At 36.9% G+C, this 27,116-nt stretch overlaps 1 protein-coding gene across 2 annotated transcripts in view; it reads left to right on the top strand.

The window, feature by feature from the left end:
• beta-PheRS (phenylalanine--tRNA ligase beta subunit) overlaps positions 1 to 27,116 on the top strand; it is a 212,810-nt gene that overhangs the window by 161,299 nt on the left and 24,395 nt on the right. For both annotated transcript variants that reach the window (XM_072529913.1, XM_072529912.1), the window contains exon 9: positions 15,874 to 16,035. In XM_072529913.1, the coding sequence (XP_072386014.1) occupies positions 15,874 to 16,035 (162 nt within the window). The remainder of the gene's footprint in view (positions 1 to 15,873; positions 16,036 to 27,116) is intronic.

Here is a 27,116-nt window from a genome sequence, read left to right as displayed (position 1 = left end):
ATATGTCAGTATGTATTGGCCAGACGACAGTCAACTACAAAATATTAATTACTGAAAACACCGACCAGTTTATATTGGGAATGGGCCTTTTGAAAAAACTTAATGCTGCAAGATGTTAAAAATGAAGTCCTCAAGATCGATGGTGAAGAATTCCCGTTTCATGAAGAAAAAGAAATGTTCGCTTACTAATTATTTGTGACGTAACCATGTATACTCCAGAAGGGTAAGTCTAAGAAAAGTGGAAGACGCGAATGATAAAGATTTTTTAATGGCAAAAGCCCTTGTAAGAGTTCGAGACGTCCTTCGTATTAGAACTTTGGTAGGACGGCAAGTTTCTGTAACGTCGATTTGTTCTTAACTATGGCTGCCAACTTTTGAAATCAAAGTATCCGAAGGAGCTTTTTAATAATACATGCCAAGATCTAGACACGAAAAGTAAATTCTATGCTGGTAGAATTAATGTGTTAACAAAAAAAAATAATTACTCCTTGCACAGAATAAACGATACAATGGATATTCTCTCCAGACCCCGTTGGTTCTCTACTCTCGCTCTAAATAGTAGCAATGGAGCCAGCTGATCGACAGAAAACTGCATTTTGGATAAATCAACAAGTTAAAAAAAATCGAGTTGAAAAATCAAGAGCCTAGAGTTGGCAAAGTCTTTGGAAGATGGCTACAGATTGTTGTTGTAGAAATCCTCTACTGAACTGTGCTACCTGTGCAATTACATGATAAAATTGTCTTTACCAAAGATAGGCCATTGGTGGAAAACCTTTGTTGGAAGATTGAAAGTGACTTTTCGAGAGCCTGGTTTATAAATCATTGCGTGTTGCTTTAATCTGAAAAGATCAATTCATTTAAAACTGGATTGTCTCTCCTTCCTTTAAGGCTAGTGCCAAGCTGGAAAAATATCGCTTCAGTCACCAAGAAAAAATGCTGGGATTTTCGGATTAAGGCAATCAGAACTAAAAAGTGGGCAGCTAGTAAACAGCTATATAAACACTGTTTATTCTTATAGAGTCAGTCTTAAGCTGCATTTTATAGAATGTAATAACAATTCTACGAGTAGTAAATAAATAGTGTAATAAATAATAATCGAGTTGGAAATCTGGTTTTTACGTGGTTATGTTTGATTTTTTTTTTCCAATCTATTGCTTCTGTCACAAAAAAAACTAGAATTAAATTGATTGTATATGCTTTATATATTATATGGAAGCAATAATACTTGCTCCCAGTCAAAGAGATGTTATTCAAGTTAAGTTGCAATTTCATTTGATTAATTTTGTTTTAAATAGTTTTTACTGTACGATTATTATATAAACCTTTATTTTTTTTTAAATAATCGACCAAAATCATTTAATGATCAATAATCATGATAAAAATAATTTTTACCTATATTTTACTTCAAAAATGTTCCCTTCGCGGTTAATGATAATAGTCCCCCTTTATACCGCTAGCGCGGCTTTGGGATTATAGCAGAATAGTCTGCTAATCCTTGGGTCTACGGTATACAAGGAAGGTAACAGGGTTAGTGCTACGCTTCAACCGCCTATTATTACCCCGGGTTTTACCCAAGGTACTTAATTTTATGCAGCCATTAAGGAACGAAATACACAGGGAAGGAAAGGCATAGCCTTACTAAACAGCGTACTGTGGGATAAAAACATCTCCAAAGACAACAAAGGAAGAATATACAACACCATAATAAAAAGTATCACAACATATGGATGCGAAGTGTGGCCCCTAAAAGACAGATCAGAGAAAATGCTTAGAGCAACAGAAATGGACTTCTGGCGCCGCTCGGCGGGAATCTCCAGACGCGACAGAATAACAAACGAGAGAGTCCGAGAAATCATGGGGGTTACACATAATATTGTTGATGACATCAAAATGACACAACTCAGATGGTACGGACACGTAAGGAGAATGCCGGAGAATAGAATACCAAGACAAATTCTTGAATGGCAACCAAGAGATAGGCGAAGACCAGGAAGGCCTAGAAGAAGTTGGAGAGAAGGAGTTGATAAAGAAATCAGAGAAAGAGAACTGGAAGACGATCTATGGAACGATAGAATGAGATGGAGATTGGAAATCGGAAGACGTCGAAGAACGTTGTAAACCGAAATTATATATATATACTTAATTTTATTCAGTCTGAGTTGATCTGGGACCAGTAGATATTTTAACAATATCCAGATGTTTTTGCCGGCGCTGGGGATCAATCCCGGCTTTCTGCATGAAAGTCAGACTATACCGTCTGAGCTATCCGGCCCTTCCCTATACGGTTAATAAGTAAAATTATTATTGATTTTAGAATGTATCTCATATTTTGACACCCTGCCACCCAAAAAATATTTTCCGCTATATATGTTGCGATCTGTATAATAATACATCCTCATTTTTCTCCAATTTTAAATGAAACTGGTTGGAAATGATAATGTGGTAGATATTGATAATATGATAATATTCCTGTCCGTATCTACTGAAATCAACCATCTGTGACATAAATAAAGAGTCTACACAAACTCAAACATCCCGGTTGATTTCAACTAAGATTTACAGAATTGGATTTAAAAACTTGTAAATTAACACCAGTATGATTGGTACAACATTTATTACATAACATAACTTTTATTCAACTTCGACAGGGATTATGAAAGACGCTTCGGGAGTGAATGACTGAATCAGTGGTTAAGGAGAGCGATACGAAGTCACTTCTACGTCTGGTTCCGCAGCGCATTTGATAATGTATGCCTAGGTTGCAGAATAAACGTCAAAAACAAAAAATTACTTCTTACAAAACGCCGTCAGAAAAGTTGACACTCTTTGATAGTTATTATCAACTATCATTTTATGTTACATATTGAACAAATTCCCTTCGTTGGCTCAGTGAAGATGTTCGTTCTGTTGTAATGGAAACACCAAATAATAGTAGCTGAGTTTATTGTTGAGACGTACACTATGGGTGTAGACCCGGGATTACTTTGAGTAGAGACTGATGAAGTTGATCGTTGAAGACTATATGTTCGTTGAGTGAATATTGATTGAATGCTTCTCTAGTCAAGAGATATTAGTTTTATATAAATTCTATTTGGGTCAATATTTTTCGCGTACCTAGCGTGATATGTGTAAACAATTTATGTAAATTGTTTAACTTTGTCAGTACTTTTGACTGATGTCCAAATTATTATTTATAATTGACCAAATGTGTATGTAACCTAGTTAACTACGTGTGTGTATTTAATAACAAATAGATTCATTCGGTCTACTGGGTGATAAAATTATACTGTCCAATTTCGGATATGAATTATGAAGATTTGATATTGGACATACTGCGGAATCGGGCAATCTGGCCCAAGTGTCAATACTCAAAGTTTACATATAAGTATTACATAACATAGTAAAATTCAAACATGATAAATTATAAATAGTTTAAGAATAATCAATAATCTTCCAACCGTACCCTAGCTATCAATGTCCGACTCTATCTCTAGATTAAAATTAGGGCAATTGGATGAAAATGTGGAAAGTGGGATGTCAACTTGGGAAGTCGACCGTACATTCTTGTGCCGATTACTAACTAATACAGGTACTTCCTGTTCGTTAGTCTGAGTTTGTGGATTCCCTGAACGACATAGTCGTGCAACAGGACGGTACTTCCATAACGTGAGTATCCCAATTATTACCATTATAGTAATGATCCCGGTGGCCACAAAATAATGCCAATTAGATTCGTGAATCGATCGCCACTGCGTATGCGTCATTTCTTGTTCCAGACTCTCCTCCTCAAGTAACACATGATGTAGCTCTCCTCCTGGTATGTCAAGGTAGGTGTTTAGAGGCGTGTTAAACTTGCGGGGTGTCCTCGCCACCAGTTGGGCCACGGGAGTGATTGGCGACTTCAGGTAACTCGTCACTGCTCTGTCCACCCCACTGCTAGTGGGGAGTAATGTAATATTTTTCGTTTGGGCGATACATTTGGGTGAAAGCTTCAGGAATGTGACTCGTTCCAGTACTCTTTCGCTCCGATTTCCATCGCAAATAATGGATATGTGTATCGTGACTGGCGTGATAACTAGCCAGAGGTTGGGAGTACCCATCTTACTCCATTGAGCTGTCTGTATTGTCCTGGCTACCACTGGACATGTGCTATTCTTAGATCGCTCATAAATTTCTTCTAGTATGCAGTTTGGTTGGGTATCCATGTTTCTTATAGCCGTTGGTGAGCACGCTATCTGCGCCTTTGTCAACAGTAAGCACCTTTCTCTATCTTCCGTGGTCAATTCGAAGTAGTGCAGTGTGTTATAATCTACGACCAGTAGATTCCTTGGGGCGACAAATGTGCGCAACACCGACCCCTCAACGTTAAGTGGTATGGCCGTGACTTTGAGCATGCTGTACTTATTTTTCCCTGTCACTATGAAGTAGCCGATGACTGTTATATATCTGTCGTCATGACTGACTTCTGTTTCTATAATGGGTTGTCGTCGTATTTCGACCCCTTGAGGCAGTATCTGTCCTGCTTTCCCTATTAATTTGGTTATTTCACCCGGTTTCACTATATCAATGAAGTGTCCGTGGTTATAGTGAAGGTTTAATATTCCCTCGTAAAATTGAGTATATTCGTTTATGAAGTCCATAACTTGTAATGCTATCGTTTGTATTCGTAACGTGCTATATTCGGTTTCTAGTTTTTGTGCTTTGTCTTCTACTTCGTTAAGTCCTTTAGATATTTCTTGTAGACCTGTGATTAGTGCTTTGTTAAACTTGTTCATTTGCTTGTTTATCCTGTTCTCTGTGTGATTGATTGATGTTATTGTTTCTAACATTATCTTCGCCTGGTGCTGTGATTCCTTTATTAGCTCCTTTTGGTTATTATCTAATGCTTCAATGTTACTGTAGGCTTCGTCATTGACTCCAAATACTGAGGTTAATATTGTTCCTAATATTCCTCTTCTTTCCCTTCCTTTTATTTCTACTGTCAACCCCTCGCTTACTGACTCCGCCTTTCTTTGTCCTTCCTCTAACTTCTCTATTATATCCTTACAATTCACGATTTTTATCTCATGACACAGTTCTCGTACGCCTTGTATCATATTTCCTATTAGTTGGTGCTCTGTTCGAATTCTTCCTTTTTCGAGTAACACCTTTATTCGAAATGTTCCCCGGTCTATGACGACCTCTCCAAGGTCTTCTGTGAAAAATCCTGGTACCGGATTATATATTTTATACGGTTCTGCCTTTATGGGTTTTAACATCGTTAAAAACATTATAGCTACTAGTATTTTCTTCCATCTTAGTGCTGCTGCCTTTTTCGGCTTTTCCTGTTTCTCTTCTTCCAGTCGTATTAGCTTATGTATGGGTCTTTTAGTCAGTTTCCCGTTTGCCTTTCTCACTGTTACTACTCTGGTTAATCCCTCCGCTCCAGGGTGTGTTTCTGTTACCCTCGCTAATGGCCATCTACCTGGAGGTGTATCCTCTTCTTTAATTATAACTATTTCTTCTTCTTTTATGTTAGGGTGCGCCTTATGCCATCTATTTCTCTGTTGTAATTGGTGCAGGTATTCCTGTTTCCAAATTTTCCAGAAGTCTCTTTTTATTTTCTCCACTAATCTCCACCTCGTCGGCATCTTCAAATAAGTCGTAAGCTCTTCTTCCCGATTTGGTGATATAATTTCTCTCCCTATAAGGAAGTGAGCTGGTATCAGGGCTATTTTCCCTTCAGGGTCTTCTGATGACCCACATAATGGTCTCGAGTTCATACATGCTTCTATTTGTGCCAGCACCGTACTCAATTCTTCATATGTTAGAACTGTTTCCCCGATGATTCTTTTCAAGTGATATTTCATTATTCGCACTGCGCTCTCCCATAATCCTCCGAAATGTGGTGCATATGCAGGTATGACATGCCACTGGGTACCTAGTGCCAGTAATCCTTGTTTTATCTCGTCATCTATTTTTTGATTTTCTTTTTTCAACAAATTTGCTGTTCCTACGAATGTGGTTCCGTTATCGCTGTATACGTTGTTGCACTGTCCTCTGCGTGCCGTAAATCTCTTGAACGCTGCGATGAAAGCATCCGTAGACATATCGCTTACTACCTCAAGGTGTACTGCCTTCGTTGACAGACACACAAATACTGAGATGTAGCCCTTATAGCTCCTCTGTCCTCTGCCTCTCGTGGTACTTATTTTTATTGGCCCGGCATAATCTATCCCTGTGTTAGTAAAGGGATGACTCGGGTTCACTCTGTCTTTCGGTAGATCTCCCATTAATTGTTGTGCTGTTTGGCTTTTATACCTCCTGCACCTTAAACATTTTGCTAGATGATCTTTCACGGTTCTTCTGCCGTTGATTATCCAGTATTTCCTTTTTATGTACTGTAGTGTTTGTTGTAATCCGCTATGTAGATTTCTTGCGTGACTATCTGTTATAAGTAACTTTGTTAATGCACTATCCTTTGGCAAAATTATCGGATGTTTTTCTCCGTACTTTAGATTCGTGTGTCTCAGTCTTCCGGTGACTCTTAGAATTCCTTGTCTATCCAGGAATGGTACCAATGACGCTAATTTATTTTTCTTGTCTAATTGCTGTTTCTTCTCCAGCTTATTTATTTCTGGTTTGAAGTAGGCGTGCTGTGTGTGCTTTATCACCTTTAATAGCGTTTCCTCTAATTCTTGGACTGTAAGCTGACTTTGTCCATTGTCCTTCTTTTTTCTGCATTTGTCTGCAAATCTCCTACAATATGAAAGTACTCTTCTCATTCTTTCTAAATTTGAGAATCTCTCGCATATGTCCTCCTTTATCGTTGTCGTGTGCACCGTTATTTTCGTTTTGACTTCCTCCTCATTTGTCTCTGGTATTTCTTCTGATTCCTGAGTTAAAGTTTTGTTACTAGTCAGCCAAGTTGGTCCCTTCCACCATAGCTCTGCTTCTAATAATTCTGATGCGGTACTTCCACGTGAGAGGATGTCCGCTGGATTTTCCTTTGTATCTACCTTATGCCAATTTTTCGGTCCTATAACGCGTCTTATTTCCTCTACTCTGTTGGCGACGAACATTTTCCACCTTTTTGATGATCCCCTTATCCAAGCCAGGGTTATCGTTGAGTCCGACCATGCATATACCTCAATGTTTTCCCTGTTCAATGCTTGTAGGGTTTTCTTCATTAAATTTGCTAGTAGTACCGCGGCACACAGCTCGAGCCTCGGTAACGTCGTTTTCCCTTTCAATGGTGCGACTTTCGATTTTGCTATCATTAGATTCGTTTTAATTTCTGGGCCTAATACCCTTGAGTAGATTACCGCTCCATATCCTTTCATAGACGCATCTGCAAATCCATGCAGTTCTACTCTGTTTATCTTGCTTAAGTTGTTCCACCTGGGCAATGTTATTTTCTCCAGATTTACTAATTGCGCCTGGTATGTATTCCACCTGCTTTGTTGGTTGCTAGTTAATTCTTTATTCCAACTGGTCTTTTGCTCCCATAATTCCTGTATGAACATTTTCGCCTGAATTACTACAGGTGCTATCCATCCCAGTGGGTCGTATAGTTTTGCTACTTCTGACAGTACGTGTCTTTTCGTTATTTTCTTTGCCGTCGTTATCCCTATTTTGAATGTGATTATATCCTCTTTAGGTGACCAGTGTATTCCTAACGTTTTCCGTACTTCTTCTTGTTTGAATGCCTTCGAGTCTACGTTCCTCATATCCTCCGGTACGTTCTCCATTATTTTTTCTTCGTTGCTCAACCATTTTCTAAGAGTGAAACCTCCTTTTCTGAACAGTTGTATTAATTCCTTTTGGGCTGTTTCTGCTTCCTGCACTGTCTCAGCTCCTCCTAGTATATCGTCTACATACATGTTTTCTTTTACAATTTTCGATGCCAACGGGAACCTCGCTCCTTCGTCTTCTTGTAATTGTTGTATTGTTCTTAACGCTAAAAAGGGTGCTGCGGCCGTGCCGTATGTCACCGTCGTTAAGTTATACTCTTGTATGTGGTCCTTTGTGTCCTTTCTCCACAAAATTTTTTGATATTTTTGGTCTTCTTCTGCCATTCTGATTTGTCTAAACATTTTTTCCAGATCCGCTGAGTATGCTACCTTATTGGATCTCCATCGTAATAGTATATTTGTCAAGTCTTGTTGTAATTTCGGCCCTGTGTGCATAATATCATTCAGGCTTACTGCCGATGAGCTTTTGCTTGATGCATCAAACACGGCTCTTATTTTCGTTGTAGTACTGTCCTCTTTTCTCACTGGATGATGAGGTAAGTAGTACCCATCTCCCTGGTTTTCTGCTATTACCATATGACCTTGGTTTTCATAATCTTCCATGAATTGTCTGTAATTCGCTTCTAACTGTTTGTCTTTTGCAAACTTCCTTTCTAGTTGCATCAATCTGGCGAATGCTTGCTGTTTAGATTCTCCTAACTTTGCGACGTCTTCCCTAAACGGAATTTTTACTTCGTATCTCCCTTCTTCATTCCTTTTTACAGTCTGTCGATACAGTTCTTCACATTCTTGTTCTTCCACTGAGAAACTTGTATCCTGATTTACTTCTTCTAATTCCCAGAAGTTCTTTATTTGTACGTCCATTTCTTGTCTTGATATCATACAGCATACTTCTGCTTTTATATTCTCCCTTTCTCGTGCTATTCCCGAAACTATCCATCCTAGTTTGGTGTTTTGACTCAGGAGTCCATTACTTATTCTGTGCATCCCTTCTGTCAATATGTAACTGTATTCTTTTACTCCTAGTAGTAAGTCTATCTTCCCTACCTTGTAATATCTTGGATCTGCCAGTATTGCATTTTTCTCGTTATAGTCCGGTAGAATTATATCCTTTTCCGGTAAATTCCTTGTTATCTTCGGTAGTACTAGTGCTTCTATTTCCATCTCGAAGTCACTTTCGTAATGAGTTTCGATTAAAAGTTTCATACTCCAGTTGGCTGTTTTTTCTCCTGACGAGCCTATCCCGGATATGGTCGCCTGTATGGGCTTCCTTGTTGTTCCTAGCGTCGTCGCAGCTTGTTCCGTTATAAATGCGCATTGTGACCCTTGGTCGATTAGTGCTCTCATTATGTGTGAATCTCCTTTCGCATCTCTTATGCGTACCACAGCTGTCGCTAGTAATGCTTCACCTTCCTTATGGCTTGCACAGTTTACTGAATTCTGCCCTCTTTGCTGGTCGTTGCTATTCCTAGGCCCATTGGTATCTTGTGTATTTTCTCGCCTTCCGTTATTTTGTTCTCTGGCGTTGTATGGATTATTATTTCCTCCTCTGTACCTATCAGCTTGGTACCCGTTTCTTCTATTGTTTGAATCTCTTCCATTTCTTTCTTGTGTTTGTTCTCGTTTCGTTTCATTGGAGTTTCTTTTGTTGCTTGTGTTTCCTTTTTCATAATGCAACATATGGTGGTGGTCTCCGCCACAGTGTCTGCACCTATATTGTGAATAACATTGTTTTTCTTTTTTATGTGCTAGGCAGTTTGTACACAATCCTTTTTCTTTTATCATCCTGTTCCGGTCTCTTACATTGAGTTCCTGAAATTCTCTGCAGTTCGGTACTCCGTGATCTCCGTTGCATATCACGCAATGTGTTCTTGGTTTCCTAAGAGATCCTCCTTGCTTCTCTTGTCTTTTTTCTGACTCCAGCAGTTCCAGTGTCTGAAATCTTCGCTGTAGGAATGTTTGTGTCGATTTGTACGTCGGTATCTCTCTACTGTCTCCAATGTGGTTTTCGTACAGCCTCCTAGTTTCATTGTCCCATTTCGTTATGATAATTCGGGCTATCAATGGGCTCCACGCTTCCGTGTCTGTTCCTAACCCTCCTATGGCTTCCAGACTTTCGTGGAAGGTGTCATGTAGTGATTTCAATGCTCTAGCAGAAGATTCCTTTACTTCCTGCGCTAGTAGCATCCTGTCTATTAATTTAAACAATATCATCCTTGGGTTCTCATACCTATCTTTTAGCATGTTCCAGGCCACTTCGTAGTTGGCCTCGGATATGTTTAAGTGTTGTATCATTCTGTTGGCTTCCCCTCTTACTTGAGTTTTTAGGTACTGCATTTTTTCTGCGTTTGATAACTGGTCGTTTTCATGTATTACTTTAGTAAACAGATCGTGGAAAGTTCTCCACGTTTCATATCTGCCTTCATACACAGGGATTTTTACCTGCGGCAATGTCACACCGTCCCTCCTCTGTGTGCTTTCTGGCCGTTGCATTCCTGGCCTTATTTTCTTTAAAACTTCCCTGACTTTCCTCTTTAGATGATTTATTCTCTCTACTTCTCCAATATCTGTAGCGTCCAGTTCCTCATTTACTGCTGCTTCAATCATTAGTGTATTCACCTTTTCCATGTATTCTCTTAACTCTGACTGCAATTCTTCATCCTCCTGCAAGTCTTGTTCATTTTCTGGCCGTAATAATTCCTCGATTCTTTGTTTTCTTATCTGTATCTCCTTTACTTTCGGTGCTTTTCCTCTTTTCAGCACCCTTCCATATTCTTCCAACAGGGTTTTCCCCTCAATGTATGTCTTAAATACCTGATCATAGTATTTTGTTTCAAAATATTTTTCTTTCGTTATACCCCCTTCTAGCAGCTTTTCGTGGTTATTTAAAAATTTTGCCCAATATTCTTCTAATTTTTCCTGTCTATCCCGGATGTATTGTTGATTTTTCCGAGATTGGGAATCCTTTTTTGTATTTGAAACGAGTTTCACTATTTCTGTTCCTATTTCCGCTTGCTTAACGTATAGACTCTCCATGATTATTTTAAAAATTTTTACATTCAGCGGTAAATATATTAGACAATACTAAATGTACGTTATGTATTAAATAAGTATACCTGTATTATAACACTTTCTTTTCTATCGGAATGTGCAATTTAGCGAAATATGAGTTTGACCTTGCCTGCTGTGCTATTCTTTGCATTGAGGTAGGTCAAGATGTAATCCACACACTCTTATAATGATATATATACATATATATATATATATATATATATATATATATATATATATATATATATTGTTATCAAAATAAATGAAATTATTTGCTACGTAATTATTTTAATTTTTCGAAATAAAATATTTAATTGTAATTAAAAGCAAGCTATATGTATGAACGTTTCTTTTTTCAAATTGTCATACAAAATTACTGTTTAGTTAATTATAGTTGTGAATGACGTTTATTTTTGTTTTATCAATTCTCTGTATTATTTAAATGGTATGCATTCTAAAGTACATTATTATACGATTGATAGAGTGGAGATTGTTGTTCTAAATTGTTAAATTGTAATAAAAAAAAAACTTGTTAAATTGTAAGATTGTAAAAGTTGGAAGATTTTGTAATTATTCAAAAACTTACGGTTTTTTGTGTTCTTAGACGTTGAGGATCCCTCGCTTCTGGTGGGTTCTGCAATCGGTCCTGTCCTTTGGCTGCTCTGCGGCTCTAGTATGGCTCTCGGCTTTGGTACTGCTCTCGGCTCTAATATGGCTCTCGGCTTTGGTACTGCTCTCGGCTCTAGTATGGCTCTCGGCTTTGGTACTGCTCTCGGCTCTAGTATGGCTCTCGGCTTTGGTACTGCTCTCGGCTCTAGTCTGGCTCTCGGCTTTGGTACTGCTCTCGGCTCTAGTATGGCTCTCGGCTTTGGTACTGCTCTCGGCTCTGGTACCGCTCTCGGCTCTAGTATGGCTCTCGGCTTTGGTACCGCTCTCGGCTCTAGTATGGCTCTCGGCTTTGGTACCGCTCTCGGCTCTAGTACCGCTCTCGGCTCTAGTATGGCTCTCGGCTTTGGTACTGCTCTGGTTCTCCCGGGTCTAGTGGTCTCTCTCTGCTACTGAGGGTGTTGCTGGCGTGGACTGTATAGGCTCTCTCAAACTTCCTTGAAGTATTCTGTTTCTCGATAGGACCATGAACAAAGTCCCTTCGTTGGCTCAGTGAAGATGTTCGTTCTGTTGTAATGGAAACACCAAATAATAGTAGCAGAGTTTATTGTTGAGACGTACACTATGGGTGTAGACCCGGGATTACTTTGAGTAGAGACTGATGAAGTTGATCGTTGAAGACTATATGTTCGTTGAGTGAATATTGATTGAATGCTTCTCTAGTCAAGAGATATTAGTTTTATATAAATTCTATTTGGGTCAATATTTTTCGCGTACCTAGCGTGATATGTGTAAACAATTTATGTAAATTGTTTAACTTTGTCAGTACTTTTGACTGATGTCCAAATTATTATTTATAATTGACCAAATGTGTATGTAACCTAATTAACTACGTGTGTGTATTTAATAACAAATAGATTCATTCGGTCTACTGGGTGATAAAATTATACTGTCCAATTTCGGATATGAATTATGAAGATTTGATATTGGACACATATTCTCCGTTCACAAATTGTTGAGAGCACGAAATGTGCCTCAAACTCATAAAACGGTCGTAAATCATAGGCGTTCCTAAGGTGTTTATTCATTAAATAATAATATAATATTTTAATACTGTTATATATAATATTAATAATATTTTAATACTAATATATTCAGCAAAAAAAAACAATTAAAACTTTCACGGCTAATGTTGGTTATTAGTTATTATATTATATTAATAAAAATGAGAATTTAACCATTAACAATTTTGTAAATAAGAATACCTTATCTCTTTGGATATTTCAATACTAATCTTCGCGTTTAATCACTTTACTAGAAAACCTGGAATTCATATCCGAAGGTACTATTCGTTGCAAGATAATTAGGATGGCGGCTTTGGCCACGTGCCTCGTATATTCAGTTTATATTCGAAACTTAACTTGAAAGGGCGAAGTTATTACGAACGAAAACAATTTTTTTGTTTAGTACGTTTTTGATCGCATGTAATTTACGGCTCGTCGGTGTTTCCGCGTCTACGGCAGTAATTAGCGTCTCGAATATTTCTTTTGCGAATTATATGCAATGCGTGAGTGATTTTTTATTCCATATACCTACGAACATATACGTACCTTTCGCTCGTGCTCGTTTTGTTGGATTGTTTGTGATGGCTTCATCATCGACATCATCAAGTTTTACACCGGTACTGTTGCGTACAGTCAGTAAGTCTGTCTATTCACCAAGAGAGAAGACTATTGTCCTGAATGTTCACGATGCTCTGGTTTCTCAGAATCCCACAAACACTGTTCGCAACATAGTCGAAAGTTGTGCCAACATGACTGGCGTAGGAGAGTCAACTATATATAGGTTCCTATCAGAAAGAAAAAAACACGGTATAGCTAATCCAAACTCAAACGAATACTTAAAGAGAGGGAAAAAGCCTATTGAAATTGATGAATTTGCCAAAAATGGTATTCGAAGGAAAATTCATGGATTTTTTTTTTCAAAAAAAGAAATACCAAACCTAAACAAAATTGCCATTACCAGGATGAAACGTGGGTAAACTCAGGTCATACTCTAAAAAATTTGGTCAGATAAAAATATATTAAGCTCCAGGCAAGCCTTTATGGAATCTTGGTCTACTGGTATCTCCCCACCTTCTGGTAAAGGCAGTAGATTAATAATTTCTCACATTGGCAGTGAAAAAGGATTTGTTAAGCATGGTTTGTTGGAATTTCAGTCCAAAAGCACAAAAGACTATCACGAGGAGAGGACAGCTGATGTTTTCGAAGAGTATTTTGAGCAGATGATTGAACACATACCACCAAATTCAATTATCTTCTTCTTCACGTGCCATCTCCGCGACGGAGGTTGGCAATCATCATGGCTATTCTGATCTTAGATGCTGCTGCTCTGAATAGTTCAATTGGTGTGCATCCGTACCATTCCCTCAAGTTACGCAACCATGAGATTCTTCTTCTTCCCACACTTCTCTTGCCCTGGATTTTCCCTTGTATAATCAATTGAAGTAGGTTGTATCTCTCATTACGCATAACATGCCCCAGGTATTGCAGCTTTCGTGTCTTGATGGTTTCCAATATTTCCATTCTTTTGTTTATTCTTTTCATGACTTCGTTGTTTGTTACATGCTCGGTCCATGATATCTTCAGGATTCTGATTCAAATTCAATTATAGTATTAGATAATGCACCTTATCATTCACGACTAGTACCAACGACTGCGTGGAAGAAACAGGATATTCTTGACTGGCTGCGGAATAAGTATCTGCCTTACGAAGATGGAATGGTAAAAGCAGAACTTTTAAAAATTGCCCGGCAACACAAATCTAAGTTCAAGAAATACGTAGTTGACAAAATGGCGGAAAGGCGAAACATCACAGTCCTTAGACTTCCACCCTACCACTGCGAAATAAATCCAATTGAACTCATTTGGACACAAATGAAAAGTTATGTGGCTAGAAAAAATACGTCATATAAAATACAAGCTGTACGTGAATTGTTATACGAGTCTTTACAACATATTACAAAACAAAACTGGAAAGGTGCAGTAAGACATGTAATAGAAGAACAAAAAATGTGGGATCTTGATAACATAATTGATGCGACCGTAGAGACACAACCGCTAATTATTAACCCTCAAGACGACTCGGATTCCGAAGTTGATCCTATTTATTTTGAATTTGAATAGTTTTCTAATCGTAATTATATAAGGTAAGTAATAGTAGTTGGAATCGTAAGGTTTAAAGGGGAAAGGCGCAAAATGTCGTCTGTCAAAATGTTCAATGTGTTTTAAATGTATCCATTTTTTTTCAAATCCTGAGAAAACTAAAAAGCATTTTTGAAAAATTTAAAGGCAGAATGAAATATTTATTAGATTAAATAAAAAGTTTCTTTTGCATGCAATATTTTCAATTAAAAATTATACTATATTTTCTCTTTTATTTTCACCCCTGTTACATAACATATTAAAATAAACATTGTAGAAGTTTTCAGGGACTTTCTGCCCTCAGTAATAATGTAATCTTTCATTCTGCGTTTAAATTTTTCAAAAATATTTATTAGTTTTCTCCGGATTCGAAAATAATGGATACATTTAAAACACATTGGAAATTTTGCCAGGCGACATTTGGCGCCTTTCCCCTTAATTAAATAAATGTATCTTTTACAAATGGCAAGAAACTTTTTATTTTTGAATAAAATAAATAAGTTTTATTAAAAAATACAATTTACATAAGTACAATTTAAAAAATATATTTTTTTAGTTCAAATAAATGTTTCAATCATATACTCTACGACACTGGTCGGTCATCTATAACCATTCAAAATATATTCTAAATATATATAAACCTATTCAAATACCCTCGTAATAGGATTATAAGGTATTGTATTCCTTCAGATACAAGGTGGGTTAGTCGAAAACATCTTAAACCGTCAGTTTCAGGTTGGTTTTTACTATTATATCTTATTACCTATCCTCTCTGTATTTCAGTTTTCTAATTAGGGTTAAACTTGTAGTGAGCTATCGACAAATTGTGAACTGACTATAGTATTTAATTAAAACTTGGCAAATCTGACATAATCGACTATAGAGGAGAAGAGACTATCCTGGTACGGCCACGTCAGAAGAGCGGACAGAGGACGCTGGATAAACAAAATCACAGAATGGAGCCCGATTGGAAGAAGAAAGAGAGGAAGACCCCGAAGGTCATTCAGAGATGAAATCGACGAGGCTATGGAGAAAAGAACCCTGCGAGATGGAGACTGGAATGACAGGGAAAATTGGAGAAAACGGTTGAGTGAAGGAAGACAGTGAAAACTGTGGAAATCCTTAGTAGTAGTAGTAGTAGCAAATCTCGTAAAAAAAAATAAAAATTAAACGCTGTGTATATTACCTTACTTATTAAACGTACCAGGAAAGTTTTTTAAATAATTATCAAAATCACACTTGATGAGCTATGTCTAATAAAGTTTTTTTTTATAATTCAGAAGTTGGTGCCCGAAACGAGAGGAGAATATGTGCTGTAAACTGTAATACAAATGCAGGTTTCGAAGTTGTTCATGGTCTACTTGATAGGATAATGTTACTTTTGGAAGTTCCTTGGTCACGTAAGAAGAATTCAGTTGGTTATTACTTACAAGCTGCTAATCGTAAGTGAAGTGTCTATACATTAATATATTTAATTTTGTTTAAAAGCAATTTGGCATATAGACTACAAACCCATGGGAAATTTTTAAGGCCTCTTTTGACCTAGAGTGAATCACTTATAAATCAATACTAAAATCCACAAGGAATCTACGTTCCTTGTGGATATATATACAATACTAAAATATGTAATACCAACTTTAGAACCTATGCCGTCAATTCTTATCGGTACAGGTGAATACACAGGTAAGGTAAATTTACCACTTAAGGCCGTACATATCGGATGGAACAGAGGTGAGAAATCTAGGGCATAACACTCTATTTGTAAGTAGTACAAGGGGGGTATTTGAACCAATATGAAACTCACTGATTTAAATTTTATTTCATAAAATAACATTTTTGGCCGTACATTTTTTACGGTACATGTGTTTATGAGAGAAAAATTAATTTCCCTCTGACAAGTGGGATATTACGATGAAAAATTTCTGTACGTCATTGATATGTTTTGTCAATATTGACATCGACTATCAACAAAACAAAATACCGTACAAAAAAATGATTCTAAATGGCTTTAAAAGTATTATCCAGATTTAACCATAAGACTCAGATTCCTTCTGAGGAGAAAATTCACTTATCCTAGATACCTACGGTATCAAAAAGATTGAGCTCTGGTGGGACTCTTTCCGTGTTATCGAGCCCTAGATGACTTGGTACGTCGGAGTATTTCCCAAAAAGTTTCTAATGCATCTAGATGTTGAGCGCATTACTGCTTTTTGCATGATCTTATTGAGATGTTCATTAAGACCAACTGTTTATGTTTTCTAAGAGACCCTTCGGAATAACTCCAGTAGTAGAGAGAATAATAGGTATCGTCTGGGTGCTTTCATAGTCACAGTCCTTGTGATATTCATATGTATTCATATATATGTATATTCAAATTCAAGGGAGGCAGGCCTAGTAGATCCTCCATATCTGGTGCTGGAGCAGTACGCAAGGTACCGGTTATCCCCATTAACGTAAGTTTTTGCACCTTGCTGGGTTTGGCTTTTGCAGCTGTTTGAAGTGTCTCAGTCCACCACGTGGTCGCTATTTAGGTAATTGGGGGTATGATCACCATGTTGTACACCCAGAGCACCATTTCCGGTTTTAATCTCCATTTATTCCCATATATTCGCCTGACTCTCATAAGTGTTGTAACTGCACTCCTTGTTATTTTTTTTTAATTGCCGGTACTAGGTAAGTTTCGAGTCTGCTATAACCGGGATATACTTTACCTCTCCCTTTGGCTGAATTCTTCTTCTGGCTTCTTGTCCCTGCAGTTTTAGAGGACCTAATCCCTCTAGTATCCGTTTGCGGGTGAAGGCGACTATGGTGGATTTGTGGGGACTTACTTATATTTATCCTCTCTCTATAAGTACATTGTCTCATCAGCTCTAGGGCCTCGTGCATGCAATCTCTGACTACCGTATTGAATTCCCTGCTTTATAGGCATGTTGTTTTTGATGTATTGGAGGGTGTATCAATGTTTCGTCCTTAATATACCTGTCAATCAGTTTCTCTAATGTATTCTGTAGGAATGATATTAAACTTATTTGTCTTAGAGACTTTGTCTTTTCCCGTCCTCTTGTTCCCGGTTTAGGGGTGAACGTTACTCTAATCTCTCTTCATACTTTAGGTATGTACCCAAAGCCTACACTACTTCTGAGTACATTACATATTCTGCTGTATAAAAGTTCCGGTGGTTCCTATGGTGGAGCAGTACGGCAAGAGATAAGGGCTTGCGGCTAGGTGATACTCCTCCATAGATCCCTACCGGAAGGGCGTGGAACGCCTAAATACCGGGTATATATATATATATATATATATATATATATATATATATATATATATATATATATATATATATATATAAAAGTTCCGGTCCCTTTTGTAGTAACACTGGATATATACCATCCATTCCTGGTTATTCCTCTATCTAAATATATTACTTGTTTTGGTTCACGTCATCATCTTTTTTTCGCAACAGGCTAGTCGAATTTTGCTGTGTTTCGTGTTATTGTACTCTTTGTAATTTGAGGCAAGATATCGATACATTTGTAAGTACCATTAAGACTGAAGTAGCTTTTTTAACACTAAAGGTACTATAGTGATTAATAGCGTGTTTTTTCACAAGATTTTGAAACTTAGAATTAAAAAGTTCTGTACCTTGGCTTGTTTGTAAATTTTTCGGAACTCGTCTAGTATGACCTAAAATATCTGCAAACGTCTTTGTTATTTCTTCCCCTGTGTTTGTCTTTAATGAACGAGCCCAAACAAACTTTGAAAAACAATCAATTAAAACAATAATGAGCTTGTAAGATTTATTTTGGTGGCATAAGGTCGCATCTCAGCAAGATCCATGTGCCATAAATCGTCTAGTCCTCTAATGATTGTTCATCGACGAGGATAGTTTTTTCGTGCTGATTTATGCAATTCGCCGACCAATTATTGTTTTCTTTAGACATTATTACGGGCTTCAACTAACTCAGGACGATTGTCTAGATCCTATGAACGAATATTATCTACTACGCCCTGTAATGTAGGTTCCATTTGATTTATTTTATTTTTAATCTTATTTACTTTCACGGTATTTTCTGCAACTTTTTTTGCAGCAGATTCACTTTCTTGTTTTAATGCATTGTGGTCATTTGTTACTGTGTTTTGTAATTTATGGATTTCCTTTGTTAAATCAGATATTTCCAAACCAACCATTTTATTGTCATTGGATAACTCATTAATTTTTTCTTTAAAATTGCTTTCAATCATACCGATGGAGTTTTGAAAGTAGGAAATTTGGCTTTGTAAATCCAAAATGGATTGCTTTAAGCCTTCACGTAGCTTTTTAACAGCTTGTTCATTAGAACGATAATGATGGTGACCAAACTTGTCAACACTCATATTGGAAATGATGTCCAATAATCGGACTTAACATTAATATATAATATCTGTTTCACGTAATTCGTTGATCATACAAACAATTTCGTTATTGTGTGTAGTAATGATGTTCGAGTAGGAGGTGTTTTTAACGATGATGAACAAATCGCTTTTGCTAAACGAACAAGACCTTCGAGAGGTGGTCTCTTTAATTCAGTAGATCGAGTTTTTGGTGGTGATTGCTTCTTTGTTGTTGTTTCAGATCTAAACAAGGGATGGTATTTTTTCCCAGTTGCACCTTTAAGACGGCCTATGGAATCCTGATGAACTCCTGTCCCATTTAATAAAGTTTTATATTGCTTTAAATCTTCATCATTATAATCTTCAGGCTTATTATAGAAAATAAGTTGGTATAAACCTGGCGTTCCTGGTACCCATTCTCCTTCCCTACTACCGTCACTGATGACTTCTATATTATCATTGTTTTTGTTACAATTTATTCGCCGTTTAACCAAAATCGAACCAATTTCATCATTGTAAATAGTTTGAATAGTCTACCGTTTGAATTGCACTCTCCTGTTTACCAATATCTAGGACCTGGAACAAAATTACAGAAACGTCTACCACGGAGATCCAGGGATAAATCCATTAGATCGAGCTGAGACAGATCACGATATCGTATATTCCCAAAGAAATTCGTTGAAAGATCGACATAAAGCAGATTGGGTATTGGAAAACAAAGCGTGGGAACGAGTTAAAGTAAAAGACGAATTTTAGGATGAAAAAACAACTGCCTGGTTGACTACTAGAGCAGTGAAAGATAAACGAAAACTGGGTATCCGTATAAAACGTGTAAAGGTGTTGGTTCATTTAAGCGACATGTGCTGCAGCCAGTTATCAAAACGTTGAAACGTACTCCTCCGTCATCAAATCTGCACTTGCAGCAGCTAAAACAGCCGTTAAGAATGTAAGTGGGAAAAGAAATGTACCAGAGTTCCAGGAATTATTCCATTCGAACAAATATCTGGTGGTATTTTACCTTTAAATCCCATCTTTGCAGACCTATCAGCTCTCGGTAGTTTGGCTGGGGGCGCAAGCGCCATCGCGAAGACTGTAATTGATTCAAAGAATGCCCAAAAGAAACTAGAAGAGGATAAACATCACAATAAAGCTAGGGAACATCTAGGTGATTCATATGGTTGCTTGAAGCCGCCGCAAGAACTAGTCTCATACTTGAACGGTAGAAGAATTTTCTATAATAACGATCAATATCAAAGTTATAACCAAATAAACTGGGGACATTTGTATTTAAAGTTTCTCTACAATTTAACCATCTAACGAAATCTTGAGACGTGCCAAGATCATACCATTACTTTCGAGATAGAAGATAGTCTTGGAAAGTTATTGGTCTTCTCCTCAAATAGAGTGTTGACACCAGGAAAAATCCTTCAGATAAACCTGTAATCATTATAAAAGTATCGAGTCTACTTTTTGAATGGAACATTACCGAATTAATCGGTCTGTCTTCTTCGAGAACAGACCTACACACTCCATTCTACATTTTCCGATAAGTGTTGATTCAGGTTTTTCTATTGATGAACGTCCTCATAATCCTATATACATACCAGTAAGTTGGATATCTGAGTAGTATGGCTGAGGAATATCAGAGATTGGACTAACCTTAGTGCTAAACAGATATTTGGGAAAAGTACGCTGCATTTGGATTTTAGGGAAACGATATAGATGGGTTTAATTATAAAACAAACCTCTACACATCAATATCCATTAGCCTCACGCAGACCTTGCATGCGACGTAACGTGTCTGCTGCCAATAAAGACTTTCTTATTGCTATTAAATTAAAGCTGAAATATCAAAACGTCCATACTTTCGACGTGGGGAGGTTCAACAGCAAGAATCTCAACCACCTATTTTCAATCTTTACCAAAAACCTCTGTTCGACAATACTATTAGAAAAGAAGAATTTATCATGAATCAATCAGATGCATTTTTTGCGATACATAAAACACTGTTGGAAATTAAAGGAAGTATAAAGAAAGTGGGCAAAGGAATCATTTCTCTTACACCTTATGCTGGAGCCTTCTTGTTTGATGCATGTACATTTATTCAAAGTTCACGCGACATGAAAATAGTTCGAGATCACTAGAGTATGGGGCGGTTGGGCTACCCCCACCACTCCCACTCTGACGTCACAGGCTCCGCCTACTGACGTCACAATATGGACGTCCTCTTCGTCTTTTCGGCTGTCATTCTTCTCCTTTCTTATCTGTCGTATCAATTCCTCTTCTTTCCGTTGTTACAATTCTTCTTTCATATCTGTTATGTCAAGTCGTCTTCTTTCTGGTTGTCACAGTTCTATTTCTTTCTTATCTGTCATGTCAACTCGTTAAAAGAATAGAGTAATAACGGTAAAGAAAAAATTACTGGTTTTAGGATTTATGTTGTAATAAATAATTTTAAGATTTATCTTGTCTTTTCTATTTTTCTAAAGAGTGTGTGTGTGTGTGTGTGTGTGTGTGTGCAATTTACAGAAATTTTATCAAAAGTATATACGTCGATAAAACATTGAACGTCACTAACATTGTTGGTTCATCTCTGCGTAATATAGATTCTAAAAAAGAAAACGGCGTATGAAAGCACAGAACACGAAATTTAACAGATGATGTGATAGACGAAAAGAAGAAGACTTGTCAGATGACGTAAAAAAAGCAGAATCGACGCTGCGGTGCACTATTCTGTAACTAAGAAGAATCGAAGTTATCTTCACGTTGCACTGATTGATTTCCTTCGAGGGAGACCGAAACGAAGAAGACTTGACCACGCAAAGAGGTGAAAAGAATCCAGAGCGTCGGTGGGCGTTCTTAATGTTACGTCAGTTGCTCTGTTATCTTACGGGGCGTTTACATGCCACCGTTGGGACGATGTCTACTTGGAGGGCCGTTTAAATGCCATCATTGGGGGGCGTTTACATGTCACCATTGGTCAGGCGTTTACTTGGGGGCGTTCCAATGCCGCCATTGGTCGGGGTGTGGCCTCGAGGATACGTACCTATCACATTTAAGAAGATGCGGCCATCTTGTTGAGTGGGCCTTTGTGGCATCGGTGGATGGGGCTTGTGTGGGCGGGCCTTTGTGACGTCAGTGGGTGGGGCCTGTGACGTCGGAGAGCGGGGCTCACTGGCGCCAGTGACGCCACACTGTCTCACCCAACTGGCCCATACTCTGCTGAGATCCGGGCGTAGTTAGCACTATTTGCAATTTTTTATGTGATACTCCTGAAGATTCCAAATTTTTCGGTACCACAGGATGGAACTATCCGAATATTCCACATTTATCAGGAGACAGCATTAGTTTACTGATTCCCATAAAACATATTTTCAAAATTTTCTACGATTCCGTATTTTAATGGAAGAACCTAATGCTACAACAACAACGACAGTTTAACAATATCATTTACTGTTGTCAGCATGGAACTCAAGACCAAACATGTCTTTCGAAATGATGTAATGTAAAAATTGAATTAATGACTCCGATTACGAATAATACGCCGCTAACTATACCTTTTCATAAATGGGAGCTCAATGAACTACCTTCACTTAAGGCAAGATCTCGACGTGAGATATGGAGTGTAAAGACAACTTCGGCTGTTAAACGTCCACGCTATCTCATTGTGGCTATGTCCAGCGTACGAGTGGTTATTAATGAGGAATATTGACCTAACGAGACAATGCAATTGGATTGCAAAATGATAACGCTATAGCACACTACAACTATACCGAATTCTTCCCCAGTTATACTCTTTCCTCAACAAAACATGCAATTTTAAATTACACTGCATTCAAAAAAGTATGGCCTATTTGTTTTTGACGATATTTTGATGATACGTCATTTAGATCAGGAACCGTTGATGTTAAATTGGAAATCGGAGAAGATGAAGGTTTGCCGGCACACACTCGAACGTACTGTTTAATAATTGTTCACGACAGCTTACTCGAATACTTTCCTCTAACTGAAGTTATTAAAAATATCATTTAAAATATTAAATAAGTTGGATAATTATAAGAAACTTATATCGAAATTGGCTTTAAACGAAATCATTACATAATTAGGACTCCATAACCGTTTGCTACTTTAAGTCATAAAGACAAAAAAATTGCTGTGTACTTGGAGAAGAACGTACATGGCATTCGCTATTCTGATGGAGATGTTGAATATTTCGAAATAAATAAAGTACTAGACTCCAAGCTTTTGCATGCTGCCGATTACATTTACGTTCGAGGAGAACAAAAAACAGAAGACATTTTTTAAGACAGAAATGTAATATGGTTGGAGTTTTTCCCACAATTATTGATGTTTACGCTACGGGCAACTTTGATTCTGATTCATATCCCTGCGACTCCAATGAACTATTTTTATGTTTCCAAAGAATGGATCACCTTTACCAATGGTTTTGCAATACGATGTTACCTATGTAATTGTTTTATAATAAAGAAAAAAATATATAGAAAACGTTTGAATTTTTAATTAAAACATCTTATTTACTTATCAACCTTTATGTTATGTGTAGATTCAAATTTTCTCTTTACAAATTTTAAAATTAAGGTAATACTCCAGTCGTCAGAGACGAAAATGCAACTAGACCTCTAAAAATCATACGAACAAGCTGAATTTTGCCGAGAATATTAATTTTGGGACGCCAAAAAAGATGCAAAAAAGTTTACCACTTTTACCCCCTGGCTTCCTCCTAAACCCCCCTCCCCCCCAGCAGTGAGGAAAACGCAAAAAAATATATTTACACAGAATCTGTACACCGTAGAAAAAAATGTTTGAAATAAAAAATGTAGCTGAGATACTTTTAAACAAAAATGTTTATAAGCATTTTTTGTGTAGAATGAGAATGAACCGTTCTCTTATAAACAACGCTTAAAGCGACCGTCAATTTTGCATGTCAGTTACGCGCGCGAAATCATTGTTCAATAAATTTTGTATCAGCTCAACGGTAAAAATTTGATATCTTGACGAAAATCAAGATGCGTTTTAAAGGTTTAAATAGTTTAGCTTTTGCAGTTTTTGTGTTTTGCCGCAAATAAACTTGATTTTATACAGGTGTTAAATAAATAAACGTGGGGCGATTTTTGCCATTTTTTATGATTCTCACGAGATTTTGATTACTAGAGCCTAACCTGTAAAACCTATAGCATGACATTTTAGTTTTGCGTTTTAACAACAAATGTGAGGCATTTGAAATTTGCTTAAAAAACGTTGGATTTAAACTTTCACACAGCAAACGATCTAAAACATTTAAAACTTTTTGTTTTTCAATTACACTAATACGTTTTACAAAAGAACAAAACTACTGCAATAATCTGCACCCAACACAGTCTTCTTAAGGCATTTTCCGTGAAGTGTGATCGTTTGTAATGTAAAGCATTAAATTCTGCGTTTTGTATTCATATTTCAAATCCTTCATATTTGTTACCACAACTTAAAATTGAAATTTCATGTCATAGGTTTTAAAGATTGATCTCTAAGAATAAAAAGGTTTCTACAGCTGGACAATGAAAGTGATCAATTTTATTGATCTTACGAAAATCGTAAAAAATGGCAAAAAACGCGCCTCGTTAATTTATTTAAGACCTTTATGAAAACAGTTTATTTTCGGCAAAATACAAGAACTGCATACGAAAGCTGCACTCTTTGTCTTTAAAACGCATCTTGATTTTTGTCGATAGAACATTTGGATCAAAAGATATCGAACTTTTACCATCCAGCTGATACAAATTTATTTTATTGAACATTGATTCAACGAGAATCGTTCATTCAAACGAACTAAGAGAACAGTTCATTCTACACAAAAAATGCTAATATTCATTTTTGTTTAAAATTATCTCAGATACATTTTTTATTTGAAACATTTTTTTACGGTGTACAGATTCTTGGTAAATCGATTTTTTCACGTTTTTACCCCACTGCGGGGTGATTTTAGGGGGAAGCCGGGGGTAAAAGTGGTAAACTTTTTTGCATCTTTTTTGGGGTCCCAAAATTAATATTCTCTGCAAAATTCAGCTGGTTTGTATCATTTTTAGGGGTCAACTCTCTAACGACTGGACTATAAATACAGACATTAAAATTAAACATGTCATTGTGAATATACCTATTAATAATTTCACTTCATGTTCCTGCTGGTATTGTTTTTGTTATGGTTCATGGCTGAATACGTCTTAGCGGATATATTGCTTGTAATAATCTTCTATTAGCCTAAATCCAGGTGCTTTGCTGATGATCTTGTATCACTAATATGCAACTTATCTAATTGTTTGACAATTTTGGCTAAAACTTGATATACTTTAAATATCTTTTTTTAACTCAATAATTTCTCTTGAAACTTTGCAACTTTATTTATATACTCATTCAAAGACATGACGCTACTTAAAATTTAATGGCATATGTTACGTAAAAACTCATGAAACTAAGCCCCTTCAGGACACTTTGACTTCCACGGCGTATGCACCTATTAAATAATACATTTTAAAATCATATATTATATCAAATGTCCCACGTTTTATATAAAATATCCATCGAGCAAAAAGACAAAAGAGGGAATGTAAAGGTAGTGGGGGCAAAAATATTGTTAGACAGGAAGTGCCATCTTGAGAGGCCACATTAAACAAGGAAAGAGAGTCCCTTTCCTTGTTTAAGACATCAAATTTAGTTGGGTTATGTTATTGTTTGTCCCAACTGTCACATTAAATCTTATTTATATTGAAGTTTTTTAACAATTGTGTCGCATTTTAGACCATTATCGTTAATATTTAATTAAAACTTTCTCGTCTAAGACACATTCGAAAAATATTTTATAGCTACTGTTAATAAGTGTCGGAAAATTTAAATTAGGCGCATTCGCATTTCCGGATATGTCCGCCATCAGAGGCCACTTTTTTAGTCTCCTTTTCATAAGGATTACATTCCCTCTTTTGTCTTTTTGCTCGATGAAAATATCACAAATATCACGTATTATGTCACGTTTTATGTTAAATGCTACGTTTTATGTCAAATGTTACGTTTTATGTCAAATGTCACGTTTTATTTCACATGACGTCGAATGTATTATGTTAAATTTTATGTTAGATTCACGTTTTATGTCACACATCATGTATTATGTCACGTTTGATGGCATATGGCACGTTTTATGTCACATGTCAGGTATTTTGTGAAATATCTCGTTTTATGTCAAATACCATATTTTATGCTATGTTTGATATCAAATGTTATGTGAGTCATGTAATAGGTTAAATGTCACGTTTTATATCAAATGTCACGTTCTGCTTCAGATGACGTTAGCTGTACGTTAGATCACGTTAGGTGTAGGTCAGATTACGTTTATTTATTTTGTACTTAGCCAGAGGCCTTCTTTAAGTCACTAAATCAAAATTTATCTTATAGTAAATCTTTTTCATCCATGTGCCCTATGGTATCTCATAAGTCGCCATACGTTTATAAATAACGAAGATGCTGCGTGGTGCCCTTTTGGTAGTCGCCTAGTTTAGTTTTTCTATCTTAATGTATTCGTTATATTCTCCTCTTTCATTTGATACGTCGCACGTTAAGATTTGACTAGTTGTTTATTTTGTACTCAATCAAAGGCCTTCTTCAGGTCAATAAAGCAAATTTACCTTATAGTGTGTCTATTATCATCCATACTTGCATGTGATATCACATAGTCGCTATACGTTCATTAATAGTGAAGTTGCTATGTAGTGCCTTTTTTGTAGTCGTTTTGTTTGTTGTTTCTATCTTAATATAATCGTTATCCCCTCCCTTTCATTTAACACATCACATGATCCAAACGGACCAATATCAACGGAGATAGGATATCGTGCCCTTTTGCTAATGGTGCTATCGTTGATTTTTCTATGAAAACCGTATTCGACATTTTTTCTCCTTTCCCTCTTACGTCACGATCTGACACGTGCCCCGCCTACCGGCCACAGCTCTCGGCACATGAAAGGATGCCGCTTTTTCCCACGGTCGCCAAAATTTTCCCAGGTCCAACCGCCTCAATACCTGCATGACAAGACCAGAGATTTGATTGCCAAAAATGGGTTTGATCAAAACAATAAAGGTAATTTCCCAACCAGTGAAAGAACTTACACAG

Source organism: Diabrotica undecimpunctata, chromosome 4 (assembly GCF_040954645.1).
Source record: "Diabrotica undecimpunctata isolate CICGRU chromosome 4, icDiaUnde3, whole genome shotgun sequence".
Classification (NCBI taxonomy): Eukaryota; Metazoa; Arthropoda; class Insecta; order Coleoptera; family Chrysomelidae; genus Diabrotica; species Diabrotica undecimpunctata.
The sequence above is the reverse complement of the archived record's forward strand: the minus strand, read 5'-3'. Positions and strand labels throughout refer to the sequence as shown.